Below are 21,814 nucleotides of genomic sequence, written 5' to 3'. Positions count from 1 at the left end.
GGCCGACGTCGCGCCCCGGCACGCCCGGCGGCTGGCCCCCCTCGAGCTCCCCATTGGTCCCCGCGGCATCCCCGCCCCCTCGCGGTAGTCTCGGCCGGAACCCGGGCGCGCCGCGGCGGTGCGGGTGGAGCGCGCGAGTCGCTCTGGAGCCGGCCGGGGCGGGGGCGGAGGCGGCCGCGCGGCCCGAGGTGCCCGAGGACGAGGAGGACGAGGAGGAGGCGCTGCCGCACTCCGAGGCGGTAGACGTGTTCCAGGAGGGTCTCGCCATGGTCGTGCAGGACCCGCTGCTCTGCGACCTGCCGATCCAGGTGCGCCGGGGGCCGGGGTCGGGCCCTCTCGGGCGGCCCCGACGGCGACCCGCGGCCCGCAGCCCCCGAGGAGGCGCCTCTGGGCCCAAGCGGAGGTCTTCGCGGGGGCCGGGCCTGGGCGGCGGGGGCGCCGGCATGGAGAGGGGCGCACGGAAGCGCGCGGCATGGAGAGGGGCGCACGGAAGCGCGCGTCCGCGCAGGACCCTCTAACACGCCGGGTCGGAAGGCAGAGGCCGTCGGTGGCCAACGGGACGCACCCGTGATGGGGAGACGGGACCGGGACCGCACGGCCCCTCCTGGAGTCGTAGACTGAACTTGTCGGGTTTTATTTTTCTTTTAAAGATTTTACTTGTGTATTTGAGAGAGAGCTTGGGAGGGGAGAAGGTCAGGGAGAGAAGCAGACTCCCCCTGGAGCTGGGAGCCGCACGCGGGACTCGATCCTGGTACTCCGGGGTCATGACCTGAGCCCAAGGCGCGTCCAACGTGTCGGTTTTTTAAGGCTGTATTGGCGTATTTATCGTGACTGCTTTTTCGATGGGGGTGGCCTGGTGAATTCTGCACACTTGCCTCAACTCCGCGTTGTCCTGGGCCCTGGACTCCCAGTGTCCGTGCTCCTGCCCGGCCCAGAACCCAGATCTGATCCTGGCCCTCCCTGCTCTCTGTTCTCTTCCTGAGCTGTCATCCGCTTTGGACATTAAGTACAAAATGTGGGTGGAACCGTGAGACACAGACACAAGAAACTGTTTCTTGTCCTTTTTGGACACTCTCAGCTTGTTTTCTCTGGTGGTTGTTCGACAAGCCGGGCTCCCCCCCTTGGTGTTCCTGTAGGTTACTTTGGAAGAAGTCAATTCCCAAATAGCCCTCGAATACGGCCAAGCAATGACAGTCCGCGTGTGCAAGATGGACGGAGAAGTCATGCGTGAGTGCTCGTCTTGTCCCTTGGGACCGTGCAGCCCCAGCTTTCCCACAGGCGGGTGCTGCCACGGCCGCTCGGGGAGGCTCAGGGCCACGTGCAGGGGTATTGGGCCAGGCACAAGCCCACCCCACCTGGACCTGAGTCTCCGCCCAGAGCAGTCTGAACAGAGCTGCTGGGTTCCTTTCCTGCCGTCCGAGGATTCCCACCGTGCCTGTTCTCCCGTGTTGCAGCTGTGGTCGTGGTCCAGAACGCTACCGTCCTGGACCTGAAGAAGGCCATTCAGAGATACGTGCAGCTCAGGCAAGAGCGTGAGGGGGGCATCCAGCACATTAGCTGGTAAGTGGGGCTGCGGGAAGCTCTGGTGCCGTGAGGGCTTGGTGAGCCTTCAGGCGTTGGCTGCTCCGGCATCTGTAGCAAGGCACCTGGGCAGCCGCCGGGATTCCTAAACAGGAGCGCCTCGGGGCATTTCCAGTGCAAGCGGTCTCCCGGGTTGGAGGTGGGGCAGCTCTCAGCGGCCCAGCCCATGGTCCCTTGGGTGCTCTCCCAGGCCTTCTGGGCCGGAGGTTCTGTGGTCTGGGTCTTGGTACTGCAGCCTGTTTCGTGAGTAAGGCCGGGCCCACCACAGCCCCTGGAGCAATGCCTCAGAGCCCCCTCGGGCCCGGCGCGTGCATGGTACAGGAGCCAAGACGAGGCCACCTGCCCTGGGTCCCCCCGAGCCGAGCGTCTTGAGCCCGTCTCACCCGCAGCCCCCGTGTCCCAGCTGCCCCATCACCCTGCCCGCGGTGTGCCTGAACCCCTGAACCTTGCAGGTCCTACGTGTGGAGGACCTACTACCTGACCTCCGCGGGAGAGAAGCTCACAGACGACAGGAAGAAGCTCCGAGAGTAAGTGTGGGCCACACTCTGAGCTGCAGGCAGGCATCTGGTCTCTCGCCCGCCAGCTCCCCAAGCCCCACCAGAGGGCTGGGGCCTCTTCCCAGGAACGAGGAGTCGTGATTAAATCAGTTCCTGGGGAATTCGCGAGACCTGGAGAGTGCTTGGCTGCACTGAGAGCCTCCTGCAAGGGGGTTCCTGGGGGCTCTCCCCCCCGGAATGGGAGCCATGGGGCAGTGGGACCAGCGCTCACCAGTGGCAGTGAAGGGCCTCCCAGAGCCAGAGGGAGGCAGTGTGTGTGCAGGCCAGAGGATGGTCACTGCCACTTCCTCCCCTCCCTGGACACAGCGCTCCTCCTGCCCGTTCCTTCTTGGTCCCTCACAGATCTCAGGTGAGGAGTCAGACACAGCTTCTGCCGATCACACACTGTCGTCCTCTTTCCCTTCCAGTTACGGTATCCGGAACCGAGACGAGGTGTCCTTCATCAAAAAGCTGAGGCAAAAATGAACGTCCGGACATGGACAGCTCTGTGCGGGTGGCTGGTACCATCTGGAACACAGCCGAGCCCTGGGCCCGAACAGCCGAGTCGCGTGGCACGTGGGCCTGGCCCTGCATACGAAATAAATCTACTTGCTCCTCAGTGTGAAAAGTAAGAAAGTCACAGTCTAGGAGCAGCAGGCCGTGCTGCTGCCCATTCACAGAGGGGGGGCAAGGGCAGAAAATGGTGCGGGGGAGCCTTGAGGTCTCAGTCGCTTGCTCTGAGCCCTGCGGCCACACCATGCCCCGGCCACAAGACCAGTGATTCTACCGCGATTTCTACAGCAAGGGGACGTACAGTTGATGGCTGGCTTTGTGCGCTTACGGGGCAACAGGGGCCTTGCATCCAACAGTATATGGATGAGGTCTCCGGCCTCAGCTCCCAGGGTTCGCCTGGAGCAGCACCCTTCACCCCGTGGCTCCTGGAAAGGGAGGCAGCCTCTGGCTGGAGAGGGAGGGCTGGGGTCAGGTACTTCTCGGGGTGGGGGTGGGGGTGGGGGTGGGGGTGGGGGGCACAATACCGCAACCATGCGTTCTTCTCATTGTCAGCTGCCAGTCACCCTAAAGACGGCAACAGGGTCCAGGCAGCCACCTGGCGGAGGGACTTCCCTGGGAGGTGTGTCTGACCCTTTGTTCCCCGCTCTGCAGAGCCATAAGCGGGAGGGGACGGGGGGAAAGAGGCCTGAAGGACCCCCCCTCCACAGCCCTAGCCAGAGACCAGAGAGGAGGCAGCAGGGCTAAGTTAGTGGCAGCTAAAACGCTCCCGGTGCATTTATTGGCCACATGAGGTGGTCGTCAAGAAACTCGTTAGAAGGTAATCGTGGGGACTAGTGTAGTAAATGCCCTGAAGGACGAGAAGTCCATCGCGGTGAGCAAGGCACAAGAGGTCAGTGCAGGGGACCGGCCGGCCGCTCGCGGGGCGCCCAGGCCAGGGTCGGGCCCGGGAGGCCCCTCAGTGGAGCTGCGCATCCAGCTCGTACTTCTCGCAGAACTTGTCGGTGAAGGGGATGCAGGTGAGGAACTCGCACCACTCGCAGCGCACGGGGTCGAAGTAGAACAGCACCACCAGGCCGGCCAGGAGGCCCAGGAAGACCGCCTGGAAGACGACGATCTGACAGCGCTTGCGGTACAGGTCGAACCTGCCGAAGCTGATGTAGGGCAGGAAGGCGAAGGACAGGAAGAGGCCGCTGATGAAGCCCGAGATGTGCGCGAAGTTGTCGATCCAGGGCAGCAGCCCGAAGGTGAACAGGAAGAGGACCACCGCCGACAGCTTAAAGAAGGCTCGCCAGGGCCGCGCCAGGACCTGCCAGCTCTGGAAGAGCTCCACGAACAGGCAGGCCAGGACGCCAAACTGGGAGCCGGCCGGGCCCACCTGGTGACAGCGCGGGTGTCCGTGAGCCGGCGAGGCCCGGCAGACCCGCCCCGGACCCAGAGCCCCATCTCCCCGTCCTGCCTCCCGGGGTCCACGTCAACACTGAGGAGCCAAAAGGAGACGCTCCCAGGCTGGACTGTCCGGGGACCCACGCTCCGTGCTGGACATGGAGCCAGTTTGGGATGGGTCCCCACGCTGCGGGCACCCTTACCTCTGCCCGGTACGGCAGGAAAATGGCGCTGGCCAGGTTACCAGTGACCCCGCTCAGCAGATAGATGATGGCTATGCGGTGCCAGCCGGCCAGCTTCTCCAGGTCCCGCAGGACGGTCATCTGGAAGCAGACGGACACCAGGCAGTGCAGGATCCTGCAGGGAGGGCGGGGTGTGGCAGGGTCTCAGCGGGGAAGCCACCCCTCCACTGTCTGGCCGGCCGCGCCTAGGGTCCCTGGGGGCACCCACCCCACCTGGCACAGCTCAGCCCACATGGTATCACTTGCCCAGCGTGCAAGAAGAGGGAGAGCCACAGGCGGTAGAACTGGTCGGGCACCTCAGGGTTGAGGAAGGGCAGGAGCCCACACACGTCATCCATGCAGTGCACCTGTGCAGAGTGGCCCGTCAGCACCCACTGTGGCGGGGCGACAGGGGAGGGACACTTGGCCCTAGAGGCCTACCTGCGAGCACAGTGTGGCCTCCTCGTGGAAGTAGCCCCTCATGAAGTCACAGTACTCCCGGGAGGTGATCTCACACCTGCGAGGTCAGGCCGGGGCTCAGAAGACTTGGAGGGGGGCAGCTGGGGCCGTTTCAGAACCTGGGGAGGGGGAGGGGCCCCAGGGCAACCTCCCACCCCTGGATCAGCCACGCACACGAGCGCACCTACCTGCCCTTGGTGCCGATGCAGCACGGCCGGCCTGTGAGGACACAGTCCATGTGCGGGTGGTTGGTGTGGTTCCCGGCACTGTTTTTGGTGCAGATCTGGGTCACAAATGCGGGTGAGCTGGGTTAGGGCCTCCCCCAACCCTGGGCCCCACACCGTGCTTGGGGACTGGGGCAAGGATACACAGGTCCTAGGGTAGGAAGCCGGCCTCCCACCATGCCCTGAGACTCAGACAAGCCATCCGTCAGGTCGGAACAAGGTCACCTGCCTCCCAAGTGTCCCCCTGGTCCTCGTTCTGGCTACCTGCTTGGAGAAGCAGGTGCTGGTAGGCAAACAGCCCGGGCAAAGCCCAGGGGCACAGGATCTGAACACAGGGTGGTCCCCGGACAGGGTCTCTGCCTCGCTGAGGGATGAGGTGTGGACTCCTCTCCCACCTGACGGGTGACTCCCAACAGCCCTTATCCAGCTCACCGGCCACTTGGTGATGTCATCCGGCCACTCGTGGGGGTCCTCTGAGGAAGGCTCATCACACACCCTGCATGAACCAGAATGTACTCAGACTCTATCGCCTTGGCACCCACACCTGTCCAACTCCGCAACGAGGGGGGCTGTGCCCTCTCCCCCCACACCCCACAGCACTTGGACAAAGACGCGGCAAGACTGACCTGGGGTCCTGGTGGCAGACAGAGCCAAACTGCCTCTTGTGGCCGGCAAAGTCTGGGGCACTGGGGTGGAAGGGCCACTTCACCCACACTGCCAGCGTGGACTGTGGGAGGACACGGTCAACCCCCGTCAGAGCCCGCCCCTCGACTGGTGTGGCCAACAGGAGACAGGAATCAAAACCAAAGCCACTGAGACTCTCGCGGTAGCCCACAGCCCGTGTCACTGAAATTACGCTCCAGAAACGTGCAGGCACGTGGGGCACTGTTGAAAGGAGCTCAACAGCAGAATCCCTAAGAGCTTCAAAATGGAAACGACCCAAATGAGGAACTGGTGCAAACTAGCACCTCCGCGTCCGAGGCGATCACCTGGCTCGGGGGCGCGGTGGTACCCCCGACTCTTCATGCAGCTCCGGGGAGTGAGCTCGAGCCCGTGGCCAGGTCTGCGCTCAGCAGGGAGTCTGCTCGCCCCCGCGCTGTGTTGCCCTCACCAGCTTGTGCTCTCCCTCTCTCTAAATAAATCTTTTTTTTAATATTTTTTTTTAAACTTGAATCTTTGGGGGGGGGGTCTCTTTTCATTGCTTAACGGAAAGAGGCAGCGCCACTTGTGTCAACGTGAGACGCGTGCGCAAGGACAGGCCCCGCACGCGCACAGGGAGCGCGCCCCGCACAGACCGGCCGCAGCTGCTGCCTGCCACGCGCAAGCGGGAGGCAGGGCGCGCAGGGGAGCGGAGGGCCCTCGCTGGGAAGCCCCGGAGCAACGGAGCAACCACGAACCGGGGCGGGCGCACCCACCGAGCACTCCTCCTCCGACGTCTGCACGCAGCCCGACCGGTCGTTGCGCACGCAGCAGGCGGAGTGCTTCTCGCGCTCCCGCGCCGCGCGGATGAAACTGTGCACCTGCGGGTCCTGGCGCATGCAGGGCGAGAACTTGGCGCCCAGGTGAATGAGCGCCTCCTGCGGGCGAGCGAGATGGGCAGCGGTGGCCCCGGCCAGGCCCGCCCAGGGTCCCCACCCTCCGACGCCCACGAGGCCCTGCCCTCACCGAGCTGGGCCCGATCCAGAAGTTCTCCTGCTGCACGTACTTGACGTTCTCATAGACCCCGCGGTTCCGCAGCACCTGGAGGAGGGCAGAGCTCACAGGGGCCGCCCGGGCACGCTCCTCCCGGACGGCGGCAGAGGGAGTGCGGGCCGACTGCAGGCGCCGGTCCGGGCTGGGAAGGGCGCCGCGCTCACCGAGTCCACCGTCTCGTGCTGCGAGAAGCCCACGGGCGCGATGCCGTAGATGCACACCGCCAGGATGGTGACGAGCGAATGCACGAAGGTGAGCCAGTAGGTGAAGAACGGCCTGCGCGGCGGGGCGGGGCGTCAGCGGGATGCGGGCGCGCCCCCGACCCCGGGCTTCGCCTGCTTGGAGCTGCGCCCCACCCCACCCACCCCTGCGCCCGCGCGCCCGCACCCCCGCGCACCTGTGGTCGTCCATGTCCTCGATCTGCCGTTTGACGTAGCTGTCGATGCGCTTGCGGTAGGTGCGGTTGGTGAGCCGGCCCACCATGCCCAGCCCGTACGGCCGCTTCTCCCGGGCGAAGAACTTGCGCACCGGCATGGCGATGCGCTGGCCCCGACGCTGGCCCGCCGCGCTCACCACCTCCTGCCGCAGCCGCACCTTCGGCTGCGGGGCCGCCGCGCCCCCCTCCTTCTGCTTCCGCCAGCCTCGTTCCAGGGGCCTGGGGGAAAGGGGCGCCGTCACCTCCCGCCCTAGATGCCCGGCCTGCGGTGATCCCTCCGGCAGGGCCAGGATGACCTTCCCCCCGCCTCTCGCTCCCATCTAGCAGGGACTGCGCGGTGCGGTCATCCAGCGTCCTCCTTACCCCTGAAAGCTTCGGAGCCCCTCCGGAGATGGAGAGGTGGAACTCGACCTATGACCTGACCTACCAACCTACCTAAGGCTCCTCGGACCATCTACAAGCCTTAAGTACAACACCCGCCTCCTCCCGGCTGGGTTCTGTCCAGCCCAGGGACTCCAGGGCCACTGCCATCAGGCAGGTGGGCAGCCGAGCCCTAGAGAGTGCCCCGCCCTGGGTCCCACAGCCACAGCCCACGAGAGGACTCCTTGCCTCAGGCCTCCCCGGCAGGCGTGTCCCAGGGCCAGGCAGCTCCTGACCGCCCCCAGCCCCACAGCACTCACAGCATCAGGTGACTGCGCTCGAGCTCACTGCGGTCCAGCGCCCCACCCGTGAGGCCGGCCTGCTCCGTGGCCTTCTCCCAGTCCTTGAGTGCGGCCTCCGAAGGGGACTCGAACACCTCATCTGGATACGTGGACAGCTCCTCGTGGAGGACTCCTTCCTGAGCAAACATGGGCCATCAGGGCAGGATGCGCAGGCGGCGGGGTTGCGGGGATGTCCGTGTGCTCTTACCCGGGCAAAGAAGGACGTGTCCAGCTCGTCGGGGAAGTCCGCCGTGTCCTCCTCCAGGAAACTGGCAGGAGTAAAGCTTCGGCGCTGCACCCGGCGTAACGTGCCATCCCTAAGCGAGCGGCCCTGCCAGCAAGGAGGGGAGCATGCGGCGTGCAGCTGCCCGTATCCCCCGCTCCACGTCCCGGCCCCCGCACCCACCTTCACCAGGGCCGCGGCTGCCCGGAAGCTCATCTTGGCCACGGATTCACGCTTGCGTCTCCGCGGGAGCCGGCTGAAGCCCGAGCGGGAGCTGGAGAAGGAGCAGAGGGAAGCGGCACCCGGCGTGACAGGTGTGTGCGGAGTACTCAGGCCGTCGGCCGTGTCATCCGCCACGCGGAAGGCCCGGCCCCGGGCCAGGGGGTCTATGATCTGGCAGATGGAAGGAGACGTAAGAGTCAAGGCCAGGGTCATCGCTACGGGGGCTCCTTCCCACCCCAGACCCCGCCGTGGAGAACACAGCTGCCGCCCCTCCCAGTGGGTCCACGGGTCCCTGGACGGCTGCGCAGGAACCCAGGAGGGTCCCCGTGCTCACCTAGAGTGCCTGTGCCCTGCTGTTCCTCCCAAGATGGTCTCAGGCCCAGAGACAGGCCCCAGGGCACGATCCCAGGACCTCGTCCCCTAGCCTGGTTTCCAGTTCCCAGAGGGTATCGAGGTGCCCTGCTGGCACCATCTGAGCACCCTCCCCCACCAGGAGCTCCGGGAGACGCCCTCGGTCGCGGTGGGCCCCAGCCCCAGCCCCAGGAGCCGCGCAAGAGGCTGCCAGGAGGCGGCAGTGGAGGGCGTACCTTCTGCATGCCCAGCTGACATGGGCCCACATACAGCGGAGGGGGCGTCTCCGTGCTGGCCAGAGACACGTTGTCCTGGCTGGGCAGGTCGAGCTCCCGCATGACCTGGGGCTTCAGCTTTCCGTAGCGCTGGCTGCAGTGGCGGATGCTCTTTCGCTGCCACTTGTGGGTGCTGTCGCTGTCCTTGCTCACCCCGAACCAGTCCGCGGTGCCCCTGCCACGGGAGGCTCTCAGCATGGGGGGCCTCGGGGGCCCTCCGCGCCCACGCCAGCCCCGACGCCGGCCTCCCACCCCGCTGGGGCGGTCCAGGTGGGCTGGGCCTCACTGAGAGGGCAATGGGTTCCGGCCCCGGCCACCTCCTGAATAATCAGCCAGCTCCAGGCTCCCGCCAGAACCGCGGACAGCAGGCCTCGCCCCACGAGTATGCGACACAGATCCTCAACCCGTCACGGAGAGGGACGTTCAGGGACAGGCACCGAGTCCACAGGCGGCACGCAGAGCTCAGCCTGGAGCCAGGGAGCTTGGCCCCGGGCAGCAGCGTGACCTCAGACGCCCGAGAACTCAGGCAGTGGGCACTGCAAGCCCAGGCAAGCCGTCTGTCCCTCCAGGCCATGCAAGGAAAACCACTGCCAGCGCCGGCCGCTGAGGAACCCCAGGGAACACCAACAGCGCCGGCAGCCCCGAGAGATCGCAAGCCATGCACACGCCACCTGATGTCCACACACTCACGCCCGGCCCCAGGTACCTGAGCAGGGACCGAGAAAGAGACTGGCACTGTGGGAGAGCCCTGCGGGCAGCGGGGGGACCCAAGAGGGGCAGAGTGTGGACACGCCCGAAGCGCACCTGTCGGCTATCCGGGGACCAGAGCATTGGGACAGAAGAGACAGAGAAGGAGAAAGCGAGTGCTAGGGAGAGCAGCTGGTCCCCAGAGCTACAGAGAAGGACAGGGCGACCTGGGGAACGAGATCAAGGAGAAAGCCAAGACAGGAGGAACCTGCCTCTGTTCCCAGACCCCGTGCCCACAGGGGACGCATGTGCCGAGCCCCGGCCCCCCAGCACCCCCTCCCGTCGTGGCCACCGCACCAGGGGACTACCTGCGGATGGTCTGCGTGATGGAAGTCTGGCGCTGCAGGACGGGCCGCCGCGGCTCACGGTGGGGCGAGGGGACACGGGCGGTCTCGGCGGGCATACTCACGCTCCGCAGGAAAGCCTGGCGTCTCAGGGGCTGGGTGGCGGGGTCGCAGTGAGGAGGCTGGACAGGGCACCCCCCCAGCCCCTGCCGGCCGGGGCCTACCTGGAAGAAGCCAGGCTCCTCCGCCGCCGCCGGGGGCGCCACCGCCGGGATGTCCAGCCTCAGCCAGGGTGGCTTCTTGCGCTGCAGGCTGCTGGTGCTGTCCCTGCGGGCCTCACTCATGGCGCCGGAGGGGCACGGCGGGCCTGGGGGGGGCGGGGGGCATTCAGGAACGGCGCCCACAGACCTCCCAGGGTTTGCTGCGCCCGGGGACGGTCCTGGAGCCCTTCTCTGAGCTCCGCGCCCCCTTCAGTCATCCCAAGAGACATCGTGGGGCACGAACGAGGTCCTCAGACGACACAAATCCGTTCATTGTCGAGAGATATTCGTGACAAATATTTGAGCGTCCACTAAGAGCCACTCCCGGGACCTTAGGGACACACGGATGGAGAGACAAGGAAACAAGAAGGGACAAAATCCCAGCCTTCCTATTGTGCACCGTCCAAACATAACCCCTAAGTAAGCACGGGGCGCCTGGGTGGCTCTGTGGGTTAGGCACCCTCCGACTCTGGCTTCCTGCTGGGGTAGTGACTTCGGGGTCGTATGCCCAGCCCGGAGCCTGCTTCTCCCTCTCCCTCTGCTCTGCCCCACACATGCACACACTCGCTCTCCCTCAAGTGAATGAATAAAATCTTAAAAAAAAACAACAATAACCTATAAGTCGGTCAACACGCCATGTTAAAACGTGAGACACATGATGGGAAAAACAGCACGTTAGGGTTCCCGGGCCATAGACGGTCTCCTGAAAGGGTGACATCCAGCAAAGACGGGAGGTGGTGATGAGGGAACGAGGCTGGCGGGCGAGGCCAGAGCTGCCCCCCTCCACGGTCCCACGGGAAACAGCCAGGGCAGAGGCAGGCTGCAGGTCCCACCTATCTGCATCTCATCCCTGTCGGACCCAGACCTCCCCTATAGCCACCGTGCCATCTGCTGCAAGGACAGGAGACCTCGTGCACCCGCCACAGGGGGCGTGATCCCTCCAGCTCACCCAGGAGGGGCCACAGGGCTTCCCCAGGTCTGGGAGCTCCTGCCTGCAGGGGACCTTCCGCGAGCCACCTGGGCGGGTGACCGCTGGGACCACCAGGGGGCGCAACGCACCCAGCGACGGCCCCAGCCACGCCCGGCACCTCCGAGCACCCAGCCGGGTGGAAAGCCCAGGGTCTGACTCTGTGCATGGGAGGGAGGGGCAATGACCACAGGGCCATGTCCCCTCCCCTTACAGGAGGTCCCGTCCGGGCAGCTCTCCCAACCCAGGACGGCAGGGTGTCTGGAAAGAGGATCCAAAGCACAGTGTGGGGCGCAGAGGGCAGGGGAGTGGGGGAGACCCCAAAACTCCCCTGCCACAGCCAAGAGCCTGGGAGACAGGCCGACTCGGACACTCGGGTTGGGGGAGGCGCCCGCGACTCGCGCTCAGGTCAGGATCTCCGGGTCCTGGGAGGGAGCCCGGTGGAGGCGGCTGCACTCAGCAGGGAGGCCGCGGGTCCCTCCGCCCCTCCCCTACCCCCCCCCATGGCCACCGCCCGGCTCCCGCTGTCTCTCACATAAATAAAATCTCAAAAAAAAAAAAAAAAATCGGGTTTGGGACCCGACCCATGAAAGCCTCTAGAAACAGCCTCCCTAGCTGGCCTGAGGAGAGGTACGGAAAACCCACTCCCGCTTTACAAACAGGCCAGCCGAGTCTCAGAGAACAGGGCTGCCATCCCCGAGGTCCAGGCCGTGGAGGCGCACGCTGGGGGGCGCATTCCCAGACACAGGCCGGGGGGGCCACAGCCCCCGCTGCGCTCACACAGAACAGGGAAGCCAGGGTCCGCTCAGAGCCACTCGCAGCTCTCCCCAACACGGAACCCCAACACGGAACCCCAACACGGACCGGGCGGGCACGGGTCGCCAAGAACTGCCCCTCCGGCCAGCACTCAGCTCCTCCTGGCCCCAGACCGGCCGCCAGGAGGCCCTGGCCAGGCTCCAGGGGTCTGGCCTCCCCAGGAGCCTCCAGACATTCCCAGCACCTCCCGGGGGTATGGGCTGGTTCCCGACTTAGGAGTCCAAGGAACCCCGCCAGCTGACGGCTCCCAGCTCCGCACATATCCAGGCCCTCCCAGTTCCGCTGCCCCTGCCGCCTCTCCCCACAGCCAGCCCCCACCTCCGGCTCGGGGCTCTCGTCATGCCTCTCCCCTGCACAGAGCCTGGGTCAGAAGACAGACCCCAGGGGCGCCTGGGTGGCTCAGTGGGTTAAGCTGCTGCCTTCGGCTCAGGTCATGATCTCAGGTTCCTGGGATCGAGTCCCGCATCGGGCTCTCTGCTCGGCAGGGAGCCTGCTTCCCTCTCACTCTCTCTGCCTGCCTCTCTGCCTACTTGTGATCTCTCTCTGTCAAATAAACAAATAAAATCTTTAAAAAAAAAAAAAAAAAGACAGACCCCATCCCTGGCAGATGCTCCCAGCCCCGGATTCCCGGGCACAGCCCAGGGCACCGTCCACATGTAGGCTGCGCGGCTCCTGCTGGGCCCCCCATGCCCAAGGCAAGCCCGTTCCGAGCCGCTGCTTGGGAAACACGGGGCCCGTCCTCAGGATCTGGAGTGAGGAGTTCCCGAAAAAGACCCTTCAGTTGGGTCTGGGAGGAGGAGTGGACCCCAGGACGAGGCCGGGGCAGGGACAGCACAAGCCAAGCAGTGGGGAAAGGGTGGTGAGGTACACAGGGGCACTGCCCACCCCGCCAGCCTGGGCCTCCGGGCGGCCCCAGAAACACAAGGGCCATTGAGCTCCCGAGGGAGGCACCCGACCCCTGTGCCCGTCTGCCCACGTCTCCCATGCCCCTCACCTCCAAGTCCTTCCTGCTCTAGGGGCAGTGGGAGGGGGTGCTCTGTAACCCACAGGGCCCCCCGTGCTGCGGGTTCCTGGTCTGCCCCACCCCTCTGTGCACGGCTCCCCATCTGGGCCTCAAGTGGGTGGGATTCACGGGGGGGGTGCCCCAGAATGGGCCCCAGCGGGGGGGGGGGGGACGCAGACCCAGAGGACAAAGAGTGCCCACCCAGAGGACACAGTGGCCCAGTGTCCAGGCCTCCCCCAGGCACACAGCGGGCTCTTGTTCCCAGCCAACCCCTCCCGGGGGGATCCCAACAGCATCTCTGCTCCGCTGACCCCCCTCAGGGCAGGAAGAAACCACAGCCCTGGAAGGGCCTGATGGCCGGGGTCACACAGCATCTGAGTCAGGCTGGCGACAGTCAAGGCTGCCCAGCCCCACCGGGAGACCCTGCGCTGGGCGTGGAGACGTCAAGTAGGAAGTGCGCACGGCGGCTTAGTAAATACGATGAGTGAGGCCTGCGCCCAGCCAGAGGCACGAAACGGGCAGACGTGACACCCAGGCATTCCGGGCAGCCAGGACAAGCGTGGGTCTCCCGACGGGTGAGGGCCCGAGACCAGGCTGGGGGACGAGGGGCCCCACCGGGTCAGAGGACCACGAGGGCCGCTTTCAAGGGACAGCCTCAGGGCAGAGGGCTGGGTGGGGAACAGGGGCAGGTCCTACTGAAGCCCGTTCCTGCCCTGGGGATGAGAGGGGGTTGGGGGGAGAAGCCAGGGGAGAGCCTGGCCTGCGACACTGGGCACACCCGCTGGTCTCCACCACATGAAACCCTCCGTCAGCCTCCATTTCTTCCTCTGAAAATGAGGGACCACAGCAGCATCTGGCACATAGCTGGACCCAGCAACCAGGCTGGTCCCTGCCTGCCGGCTCCCGGGAACTCCCTGAGGGCAGCCAAGGGGGAGGGCAAGCGGGGGAGTGCGTCAGCCCAAGAGCATGTCGGATGGGAGCAGAAGCCATGGGAGGATCGTGGAGATGGGCACCTGCAGAGATGCCCAGTTTGGGAGGCCGTGACCAAGAAGCAGGAGGACACTGGGTGGGGTGGGGGGTGCAGATGCGGCCCGGGCAGAGCCACCATGAAACTGGTGGGCAGCCAGAGGCCGGGTGGGCAGCCGGACCCGCCCAGCCCCAGGACAAGACCTGCCACACCCTGGCCCCGCCCTGGCCCGGGGACCACCCACTGCCAAGGTCAGCTGGAGCAACGGGCCGCACCCCAGGACACCCCCCCAGACCCGTACCGCCTCACCTGAGTGAGATCCCAGGAGGGGCCGAATCCTCCAGCCCTGACCTCTGACCTCTGACCCTCACACTTCGGTTTCTCCCCACTGAACTGATGCCCAACCCCAGAAAATCCCCTGCAAGCGGGGATCGCTCAGTGTGGCACCCCAGAACACAGGCCTTCCCCACCCCCTGCTACCGTACAGCAAAGCACGTCACCTGCCCCTCTCTGCCTCTCTGTCTTACGTATAAATGGCATAAACGCTAAAACCGGTAATGGTTGGTTGGTCTCAGACCTCCTCAACCCTCCCAGACTTCACCACTTGTCTGTGAAGGTAACGAGGTCTGGCAGCAGCAGGACAAGCCCAAGACCTCGCTGACGGCCCCACAGTGCCCCTCTGCCCATCCCCAAGGGGACCCATCAATCTCGCCTTTCCCCGTCACCCATCACGGGGCAGACATCACCCCAAACAGGTATGCAGAAGGCCAGTAACAGAACCGGAGGCTCCCGGCTCAGGCAGTCCCCCGAAGGCACAGGAATTCCTGGAGATAATTACACTCAGGGACCTCCCTAGGGATGGTCACACAAGTCCCGGGGAGGGGTACCGCCCAAATGAGGGGGTCCCCGACAGCCAGAACCAAAGCCCCTGACCCCACTGGCTGTGACAGTACCTGGCAGAGCAAGTGCACCCAGGCTGGGGAGCCCCAAGGCTCAGAGAGGCTATGGGGCCGTCCCTGCGTCCGTCAGCAAGGGCGCGAGGGTGGAGTCTAGCTATGGCCGATTCTGGCTGCAACAGCCTGCGGCCTCGCCGGGGCTCCGGGTTAGGGGAACCTCCCTCAAGCTGCACAGGGACCAGTTTGCCTGGGTCAAGGGCAGGTGAGCAGCCGGGCCCCAGGTCAGCGCCCCCAGAAGTTCCCCCACGGACCTGACACCCTCGGGCTTGGCGAACTCCTCCCAGGACCGGCCAGCTCCTGGAGAGCACTGGAGAGGTCCCGGGAGGGGACGGAAGCCAAGTCCTGGAGTCTGTTGTAAGAGCGGAAACGGCCTGTCATCAGCAGCCTGGCACACTGTCCTGAAACCTGGCTCCGGCAGAGCCTGCTGACCTAACCCAGCGCCTGGGAAGGGTCCTCTGAGACCGTCCGGATAAGAACACAGAGGCCCTGGGAGGCCAGTCACCACCTGGTGACTCCAAGGGGGATTGAAGCATCGGACAGTGTCTGCCCAGGAGCTGGGGTCCGAGGGACCTGTGTGTCCGCCTAGCTGGCGCTGGCCACGGCCCCCCAGGAGTGGGGGCATCCCATCCGGGCCCCCAACTCCACCCTATCCCGACCCAGAGCCTCTCAGTTCAGGGAGGAGGGTCACCCTCCAACACACCAATCCACCCAACCCAGAAAAAGGGCAGAAGCCAGGGAACACGATCCTCAGGCAGAAAGTGGATCCTGTCACAGACACCGAGTCGGGGCCTGGAGCCAGAAGGGGAGCACCTCACAACCTGGGAAAGAGCAACAGGGTGTGCCCAGAGCCACAAGACCCTGAGGGAGGCACTGAAAGGCAGAGGACACCTGAGTGAGCGCCTCTGGGCCAAGGCCCCCTGAGAACGGGAGTTCCCAAGGACAGCCACTGGGCTCCGACGCTAACTGGCACGAGGGATGCAGTCCCCGCCATCCTCCAGCCTGTCCATGCCATGGGACACTGATCGGCTGCTTGGAAGGCTTGGGACGGGGCCTGGGGCCCAGAACCTTCCACGTGGGGCCACGGACTCCTGTGCCCACCTACTACCTCTGCCTGTTTCTCATGGAAAAGAGCCCAGCTGGCCCAGAACGGCCCCCGGGTGGCAGGGGGTGCAGCCCAGGGGGCTCCCCAGGGGAACCTTGTGGACCCCAGACAGCTGCTGGGTTCCTCTCCTTCCTCCTGACTTCTGGGGGCTCTAGGGGGCTGGGGCTGGCTTCAGGGCGGTGGGGAGAACCCAGCATCTAGCTGGGCCAAACCTGAAAAGCCAGTTTCATCCTCGAATCTTCTTCTTCAGGAAGTCCCAAGGTGGGGGGGGGGGGGTTCCCAGTCCAAGGCTAGGGCCTCCAGATCCAGGCCCCGCCCACCCAGACAGACACAGGGACACACAGCCCAAGCTGCACAGAACACCCCCCCGTCAGGAACCAGCGGGGCCAGGGGCAGGCCGGGCTGCGAGACCCCCTAACCAGGCCCCATCCAACCAGGAACAGGCCCCCGGCAGGCCTGCCAGGCCCTCCCCCGGCGCCGGAGCACCTGGGTCCGGCGGCCCGCCAATGGAAGGCCTGTTTCCAGGCACGCCCCCACGCCCCCCACCTCCGCTCCTCCGGCCACTAAGCACAAGGCAGGGGGGTGTCCTGGGGAGCCGCTCCCAGGTCCCTGCAGTTCCGGGACTTCCAGAGTGGGGAGACTGAGGCCGCGGAGCGGGACGGAGGGCCGCCCCCGCCCCTAGCTCCCGCGCTCCGGCCGCTGCTGGTGACAGGACCCCACCCCGGAGACGACGGCTGCGACAGCGACGGCCCGAGGAGTCCCACCCCCGAGCCCGAGCTTCGGCTCGGAGCACCACCCACCGGCCGCGGCCGCGGCGGAGCACGTCCGGGGGGAGGGCGCAGCGCCGAGGGGCCCGGGGACCGCCCCGGGCCGCGAGCCCTGCCGCTCGCGGGACCCTCAGCTGTTGGGCGGCGGCTGGAGCCGAGCTGTCCGGCCGGGTCAGGCCGCGCGGACGTGCTAATCCGGCCCTGGGCTATTTTTGCGGCGCGCCGGGGAGGAATCCCGGGCCGGGCCGCCTCCGCGGGTGTCTCGGGACAGTCCGGGGAGGAAAGTCCGGACGCCCCGCGCCGGGACCCGCCGACCCCGGGCCCGGACCCAGGCCTGGACCCCGCACCCGGCCCGACTCCGGCCGCTGCCCGCGCCCCGGGGCCGCGGCGGGCGGAGCACAGGCCCCGCGCGCAGCGGACGCGGCCCGGAACCCGCCCGGCGGAGCCCTGCGCCCCGCTCCCGCGCGCGCTCACTCACCGCCGCCGCCGGCCCCGGGTCGCGGGGGTCCTCGGGGGACCTGAGGGCTCCGGGGAGGGGCTGCCGCCGCCGGCCGCGAGGGCGCCCGCGCCGAGTCCCCGCCCGCGCGCCCGTCCGACCCGCCCGCCCGGGAATGCCATGGAGCGAGGGGCGTGCGCGCCGGGGGCGGGCCCGGCCGGAGGGGGCGGCCGCGCTGACTCAGGGCTCAGGAATGCGCGCGGCCCGCCCGGCCCGAGTCACCTCCTCCGGGAAGGCCGCTGGGCTCTGCTCTCCGCTTGGTCCGCCCGCGGGGATAGCTGCGGCGGGGGGTTCTCGGGCGCCTTGGCCACGGAGAGAGGACCTCGTGGTCCCGCGGGAGTCCCTGGCTCCTCGGCCTCTCCCGGACCTCAGGGTGAGGCCAGACCTCATTCTGCCCTGACCTGTGCTTCAGAAAGGGGGATGGGGCGGTGCGGGACAGTGTCCCCGCATCTCCTGCAAACCGAACTGCCGACCTCCTCCAAAGGCCCCAGTAAATCACATCCCCTACACTCAGCCAGCCCCATGGGAACGTGCACTCTCACACACACCCACACTCACACACACGGCCCCCAGGCTCTAAACCCTCACACGGACTCGCATATCCGCACACACACGACTTCATAGCCCTTCCATCCAGTTACACACAACCACCACCGTACACTCCCACTTACACTCTGGTGCACACCAACACTCACAGCAAAGGCAGGATCGGGGCACTGGGCCCCTCCCCAGACCCCCGTGCCCCCTAGTAGGTGCTCCCAGGCCAGGCTGGGCCTACAGCCTTCTCTCTTCTACAGCCCCCTTCTCTGAAGGGAGCAGGACCTCCGTCCACTCTGGATGGTTCCCTCTTTCAGAGCCCCCCACCACCCCGCCCCCACCACAGGCTCACCCCTGCACTCTTGGAGTTGACCACAAGTGACCCATCTGTTTGAGGCTGAGGTCCTGGTGGAACTTCCCAGCATCCCTCTCTCTTGACATGGCCAGAGTGTGTGGGGCTGACCACCCAGACTTCCTCACGGTGGCCTCGCTTACGGCCCCGCAGAAAACAGAACTGGGACCACAGGTCCCCTAAGGTGACTTCCACTGGTTCCCAGAGCACCTTGGGGCCCATGGGGCCTAGCACCTCAAGCCTCGCAGTACCTGCAAACATGCCCCTTGCTGCTCTGGGACCAGGTGGCACGGCCTTCTCTGAGCAGAGCTGCAGCCCCCGTCCACAAGTCATGCCGGGCCTGGCTGTGCACAAGACTGGGCTCTGGACCCACAGAAAACAACACTGATGGCTTGAGGTGGCCACCAACGCCCTGACTGAGCCTGGAGCCTGGGCAAGGGACAGGCACCCTGTTCATATCGTCACTCACACCAGGGACCAAAGCAGTGCTGCCCCTACTGGGTCCTCTACGAACACGGGCACATCAACACAGTTCTTAGGGGGAGACAAGAAAAGCTTTGGAGGAGCTCCGGGAGGACTCCTCACTGGGGCGTGGGGAGGGCGACTGCGGGTGGACTGGGGACACCAGGCGAGACGGAGGCCGCCCGGCCCCGATGCCCACGGTTCCTGCAGCCTACACGTGCCACTCCTCCCATGCCAGGCTCTTGGCCAGACAGGACCGTCTCTCCATACCAGGCATTCTCAGGCTTCTCGACCCCTGCCGGGGAGGGGCAGGCCCCACCCACCGGGATGCCCAGACAGAGCCTGGCGGTGGTGGCATCTCTGGAGTCCAGGGCCTGGGCTCACATCCAAGGCCCTGGGCACTTGGTGCTGGCAGGTCCCCTCCGGCAGTGGCCGCTGCAGGGTGCCACCCAGACCCGCTCCATGACCCAGAGACTCACTCCCTGCTGCCAGGAGCATCAGCCCTGGCTGGCTTCCCGCCGAAACCCCCCTCCAAGGAATCGCCTTCAGTCGACAAGAGACGCCTTAGCAGAAGGCAGCCTCCCTCCCCAGGAAGGGTGGTCTGTGCCTTCAATGACAAGAAAACAGCCTCCCCTGTGTGCAGTCAAGTCACCTCCCAAGGGTCCTCTTGGTCCCTGACTTGAAGTGGGATTCCCAGCAGCCTCTGTGACAAACCCCTGCCCCTCCTGGCTGTTCCTCCTAAGGCACAGCTCGGAATGCCCTGGCAGGCAAAGCCAGGAAGCCCCAGGTTCTCAGCCCACCCCAGCATCCTGAACGAGGACCTCAGAATCAAAGGACAGTGCAGGCAGGGGCCTCGACCCGCGAGTGCTCAGGCCTGGCCTGGTCCACACGGACACATGTATTCATACACGTACGCCCTCCCTCGAGTCGGCCCCACCGCCCTCTGCCCTGGCGGAGCCCCTGCACGGAAAGCTAGCTCCCCGTGCCTCTCCTTCCTCTTCCTCCCAGCCCTGGAGAAATGGAAATCCGCTGCAGCCACTAGCCTGTGGACAGCGAGGGGTGCGTGGCTATCTGGGCCACCCCCGTGGCGGTGGACTTCACCGTAGGACCTGAGGCGAGTGGCCATCAGCTATCTGGGAAGCCTTGGCTCTCAGCAGGCCATCCTGGGCTTTGGGCAATGGGGTGGGCCCAGCACCAGCCCCTGGCTATTTGGGGAGGAGACGAACGCGGGCCAGGCCAGCCAGGGGTCTGAAGTCACCGACTATTTCCGAGGCAGCGGCCCCTCCCCGTGTCTCCATGCACAGCAAGCGGTCCCCTAAGTACCTGGGCCCAAGGCTCAGCAGCACAGGCTGCACAGCCCAGAAAGGGAGGGGGCCACCCCCACACACCTCCTTTGGTCGCCCTCTCCGCCCATCGAGGCTCTGACCCCCACGGAGCCCCTGCCGCAGGGCCCTCCGCCTCTGGACATGCAGCCCCTGGGCTCAGACCCAACTCTCCCTTTCACCGTGTCAGCGTCCCCATGTTAGAGAAGAGGACGCGGAGCCAGTGTGCCGGTGCCCTGGGACAGCGCTGGTGCCGAACTGTGGACTCTCAAGGCTTCGGTCACTGGTGGCCCTGGCACAGCAGGGCCCAGGGCAGCCCGCCCCGGCACTGCTCCCTTTCAAAGCAGGAAGGGTGTCCTCACCTCCGTCTCGCACGGACATCCTCCAACACACCTCTCCGGCCCAGCGGTACTGCACACTGAGGACACAGGAGGCCCTAGGCCCCTCCTGCCCAGCCGGCCACAGCCACAGCGGGAAAGCTCGGCCCACCACTTGCAGCCGGGGTGAAGCCTCAGACCACGAGCCAGGAAACGGGGGCGGGGCAGAGTAGGGCCCACCCTGCAGCGGTTTCGCAAGCCCCCGCACTCTGGCTGGGACATCTGGACTCTGCGTCCCTCCTAGGGGCCGGGTCTGTGCTCCCAGCCACTCGTTCCTCGTTCTCAAGGTGGCGATAAGGCACCCTCCGGGAACGAGTCGACTCCCTGCGATTTCTACAAGGACTCAGCACCCGTCTGTGAAATCGGAACAAAACTTAGTACAACAGACACCCACACAGCCCCAGCCCTCAGCGAGAGGAGGCCCAGCGGAGGACTCAGTTTCCCGCCGCCGCGGGGAGAAAGGAAGAGGGGAAACGAAAGGAAGGAGGGAAGGGGCACAAAGGAAGGCAGGAAGCAGGCGTCATTGTTTGGGCAGAATGGCTGCAGGGGGCAAGGAGGAAAGGACGGGTGGGAGTCACAGCCAGGCTGTACAAGCGTGGATTTATGACACAGGGCCCACCCCCGGAAGCGGCACCCAATGCCACAAACAGCTGGGCGGCTTCCAACAGGCAGCTGGAAGGCTTCGGCCCTTCCCTCCCCAGGAAGTCCTGCTGGGAGCCCCAAGGGGAGGGGGCCAGCACGGGGGCTGGGCCCGGGCCCAGGCTGGACTGTTCAGAGCCTGCGCTGTTCAGAGGAGCACAGTGGGAGACCGGAATCTTCCCCGCTGGACTGGCTCCGGGCTCATCTGGGGCCCCCTTCTCGGGGCACTTCCTGACATCATCCTGTGTCCAATGGCTCTGAGGCCCCATGGGTACCCACCCCAGGGCCAGGGTCCCAGAAGTCCAACTGCAGGCCCTGCTGCTCAGGGGTCTCCCCAGGACAGGGGTGGGTGATCCAGGAGGGTGGGGCTGTGCCTGCCGCAGGGGAAGGGCCCTGCAGGGGACCCCGGAGCTCCCAGGACGCGGGCGGGGGACTCTGCTGGGTGTTAGGACCTGCCTTCACCCTCCAGGTCTGCTCTCTCAGCCACGGAGCCAGCAGCGCGCCCCTCCCAACCCAGCCCACGGCCCTGGGCCTGGACCCCCCACCCCCACCCACGGCCCTTCCTTCCTCTGAACCAGGCACTGCCCTCCCCGCCACCGCCCTTGGGGACTCCTGTCCGACTGGAGAGATTACAGACAGGGTGGGCAGCATCAGACGGGGAGGCCAGCCGGCGTTCCCGGGGGCAGGGCTCCGGCCTCGCGACGAGGCTGGCCACGGTCCCGCGGGCACCGCGGCGCGGCTGGAGGGCGGGGCGCGCCGCAGACACGACCCCCGGCCCGGCGGGTGACGGTGACCCGGGCGGGGGGCAGGGGCTTCCGGAGGGGCCTGGCATCCGCTTCCCGGCCCGCCCCCAGGCCCTCGCCTCCCAAGGGCCTCCCGGAGCCGCAGTCCACGAAGGGGTCTCCCGAGGGCCGGGGCTCGGCCGCCGCGTCCGCCACGCGCC

At 66.3% G+C, this 21,814-nt stretch overlaps 2 protein-coding genes across 8 annotated transcripts; one reads left to right on the top strand and one right to left on the bottom strand.

The window, feature by feature from the left end:
- The first annotated feature begins 118 nt into the window (after positions 1-118).
- On the top strand, positions 119-2,736 carry SNRNP25 (small nuclear ribonucleoprotein U11/U12 subunit 25). Of its 2 annotated transcripts, none has more exons than XM_045992617.1 (5): positions 119-308; positions 1,137-1,227; positions 1,455-1,560; positions 2,034-2,108; positions 2,546-2,736. In XM_045992617.1, exons 1-5 carry the CDS (start codon positions 267-269, stop codon positions 2,601-2,603), a joined length of 372 nt encoding a protein of 123 aa, XP_045848573.1. In that variant the 5' UTR covers positions 119-266; the 3' UTR covers positions 2,604-2,736. The 2 variants fall into 2 exon arrangements, with proteins under 2 accessions (XP_045848573.1, XP_045848572.1); XM_045992616.1 differs by having other exon boundaries at positions 127-308; positions 1,455-1,524.
- Positions 2,737-3,371: 635 nt separating this feature from the next.
- Positions 3,372-21,322, bottom strand: RHBDF1 (rhomboid 5 homolog 1). 6 transcript variants are annotated; one of them, XM_045992612.1, is made up of 18 exons: positions 20,218-21,322; positions 10,073-10,215; positions 9,873-10,003; positions 8,779-8,992; positions 8,153-8,362; positions 7,955-8,077; positions 7,726-7,883; positions 7,007-7,264; positions 6,774-6,885; positions 6,583-6,657; positions 6,333-6,494; positions 5,544-5,644; positions 5,350-5,413; positions 4,882-4,976; positions 4,676-4,751; positions 4,469-4,602; positions 4,217-4,370; positions 3,372-4,005 (listed from the first exon to the last, which is right to left on the bottom strand). In XM_045992612.1, exons 1-18 carry the CDS (start codon positions 20,234-20,236, stop codon positions 3,586-3,588), a joined length of 2,649 nt encoding a protein of 882 aa, XP_045848568.1. In that variant the 5' UTR covers positions 20,237-21,322; the 3' UTR covers positions 3,372-3,585. The 6 variants fall into 6 exon arrangements, with proteins under 6 accessions (XP_045848568.1, XP_045848569.1, XP_045848565.1 ...); XM_045992613.1 differs by having other exon boundaries at positions 4,502-4,602; XM_045992609.1 differs by having other exon boundaries at positions 9,873-10,215.
- Positions 21,323-21,814: the final 492 nt, after the last annotated feature.

This window comes from Meles meles, chromosome 21 (genome assembly GCF_922984935.1).
Source record: "Meles meles chromosome 21, mMelMel3.1 paternal haplotype, whole genome shotgun sequence".
NCBI lineage: Eukaryota > Metazoa > Chordata > Mammalia > Carnivora > Mustelidae > Meles > Meles meles.
Note: the sequence above shows the minus strand (reverse complement) of the source record. Positions and strands in the feature narration are given on the sequence as shown.

Coding starts and splice junctions, on each gene's coding strand:
- SNRNP25 (XM_045992617.1), top strand. CDS start 267: ATGGTCGTGCAGGACCCGCTGCTCTGCGACCTGCCGATCCAG. Junction 1,561..2,033: donor GGCATCCAGCACATTAGCTG/GTAAGTGGGGCT, acceptor TGAACCTTGCAG/GTCCTACGTGTGGAGGACCT. Junction 2,109..2,545: donor GACAGGAAGAAGCTCCGAGA/GTAAGTGTGGGC, acceptor TTTCCCTTCCAG/TTACGGTATCCGGAACCGAG.
- RHBDF1 (XM_045992609.1), bottom strand. Junction 8,363..8,778: donor GTCAGCTGGGCATGCAGAAG/GTACGCCCTCCA, acceptor TCCATCTGCCAG/ATCATAGACCCCCTGGCCCG. Junction 4,006..4,216: donor TCCTGCCGTACCGGGCAGAG/GTAAGGGTGCCC, acceptor CGCTGTCACCAG/GTGGGCCCGGCCGGCTCCCA.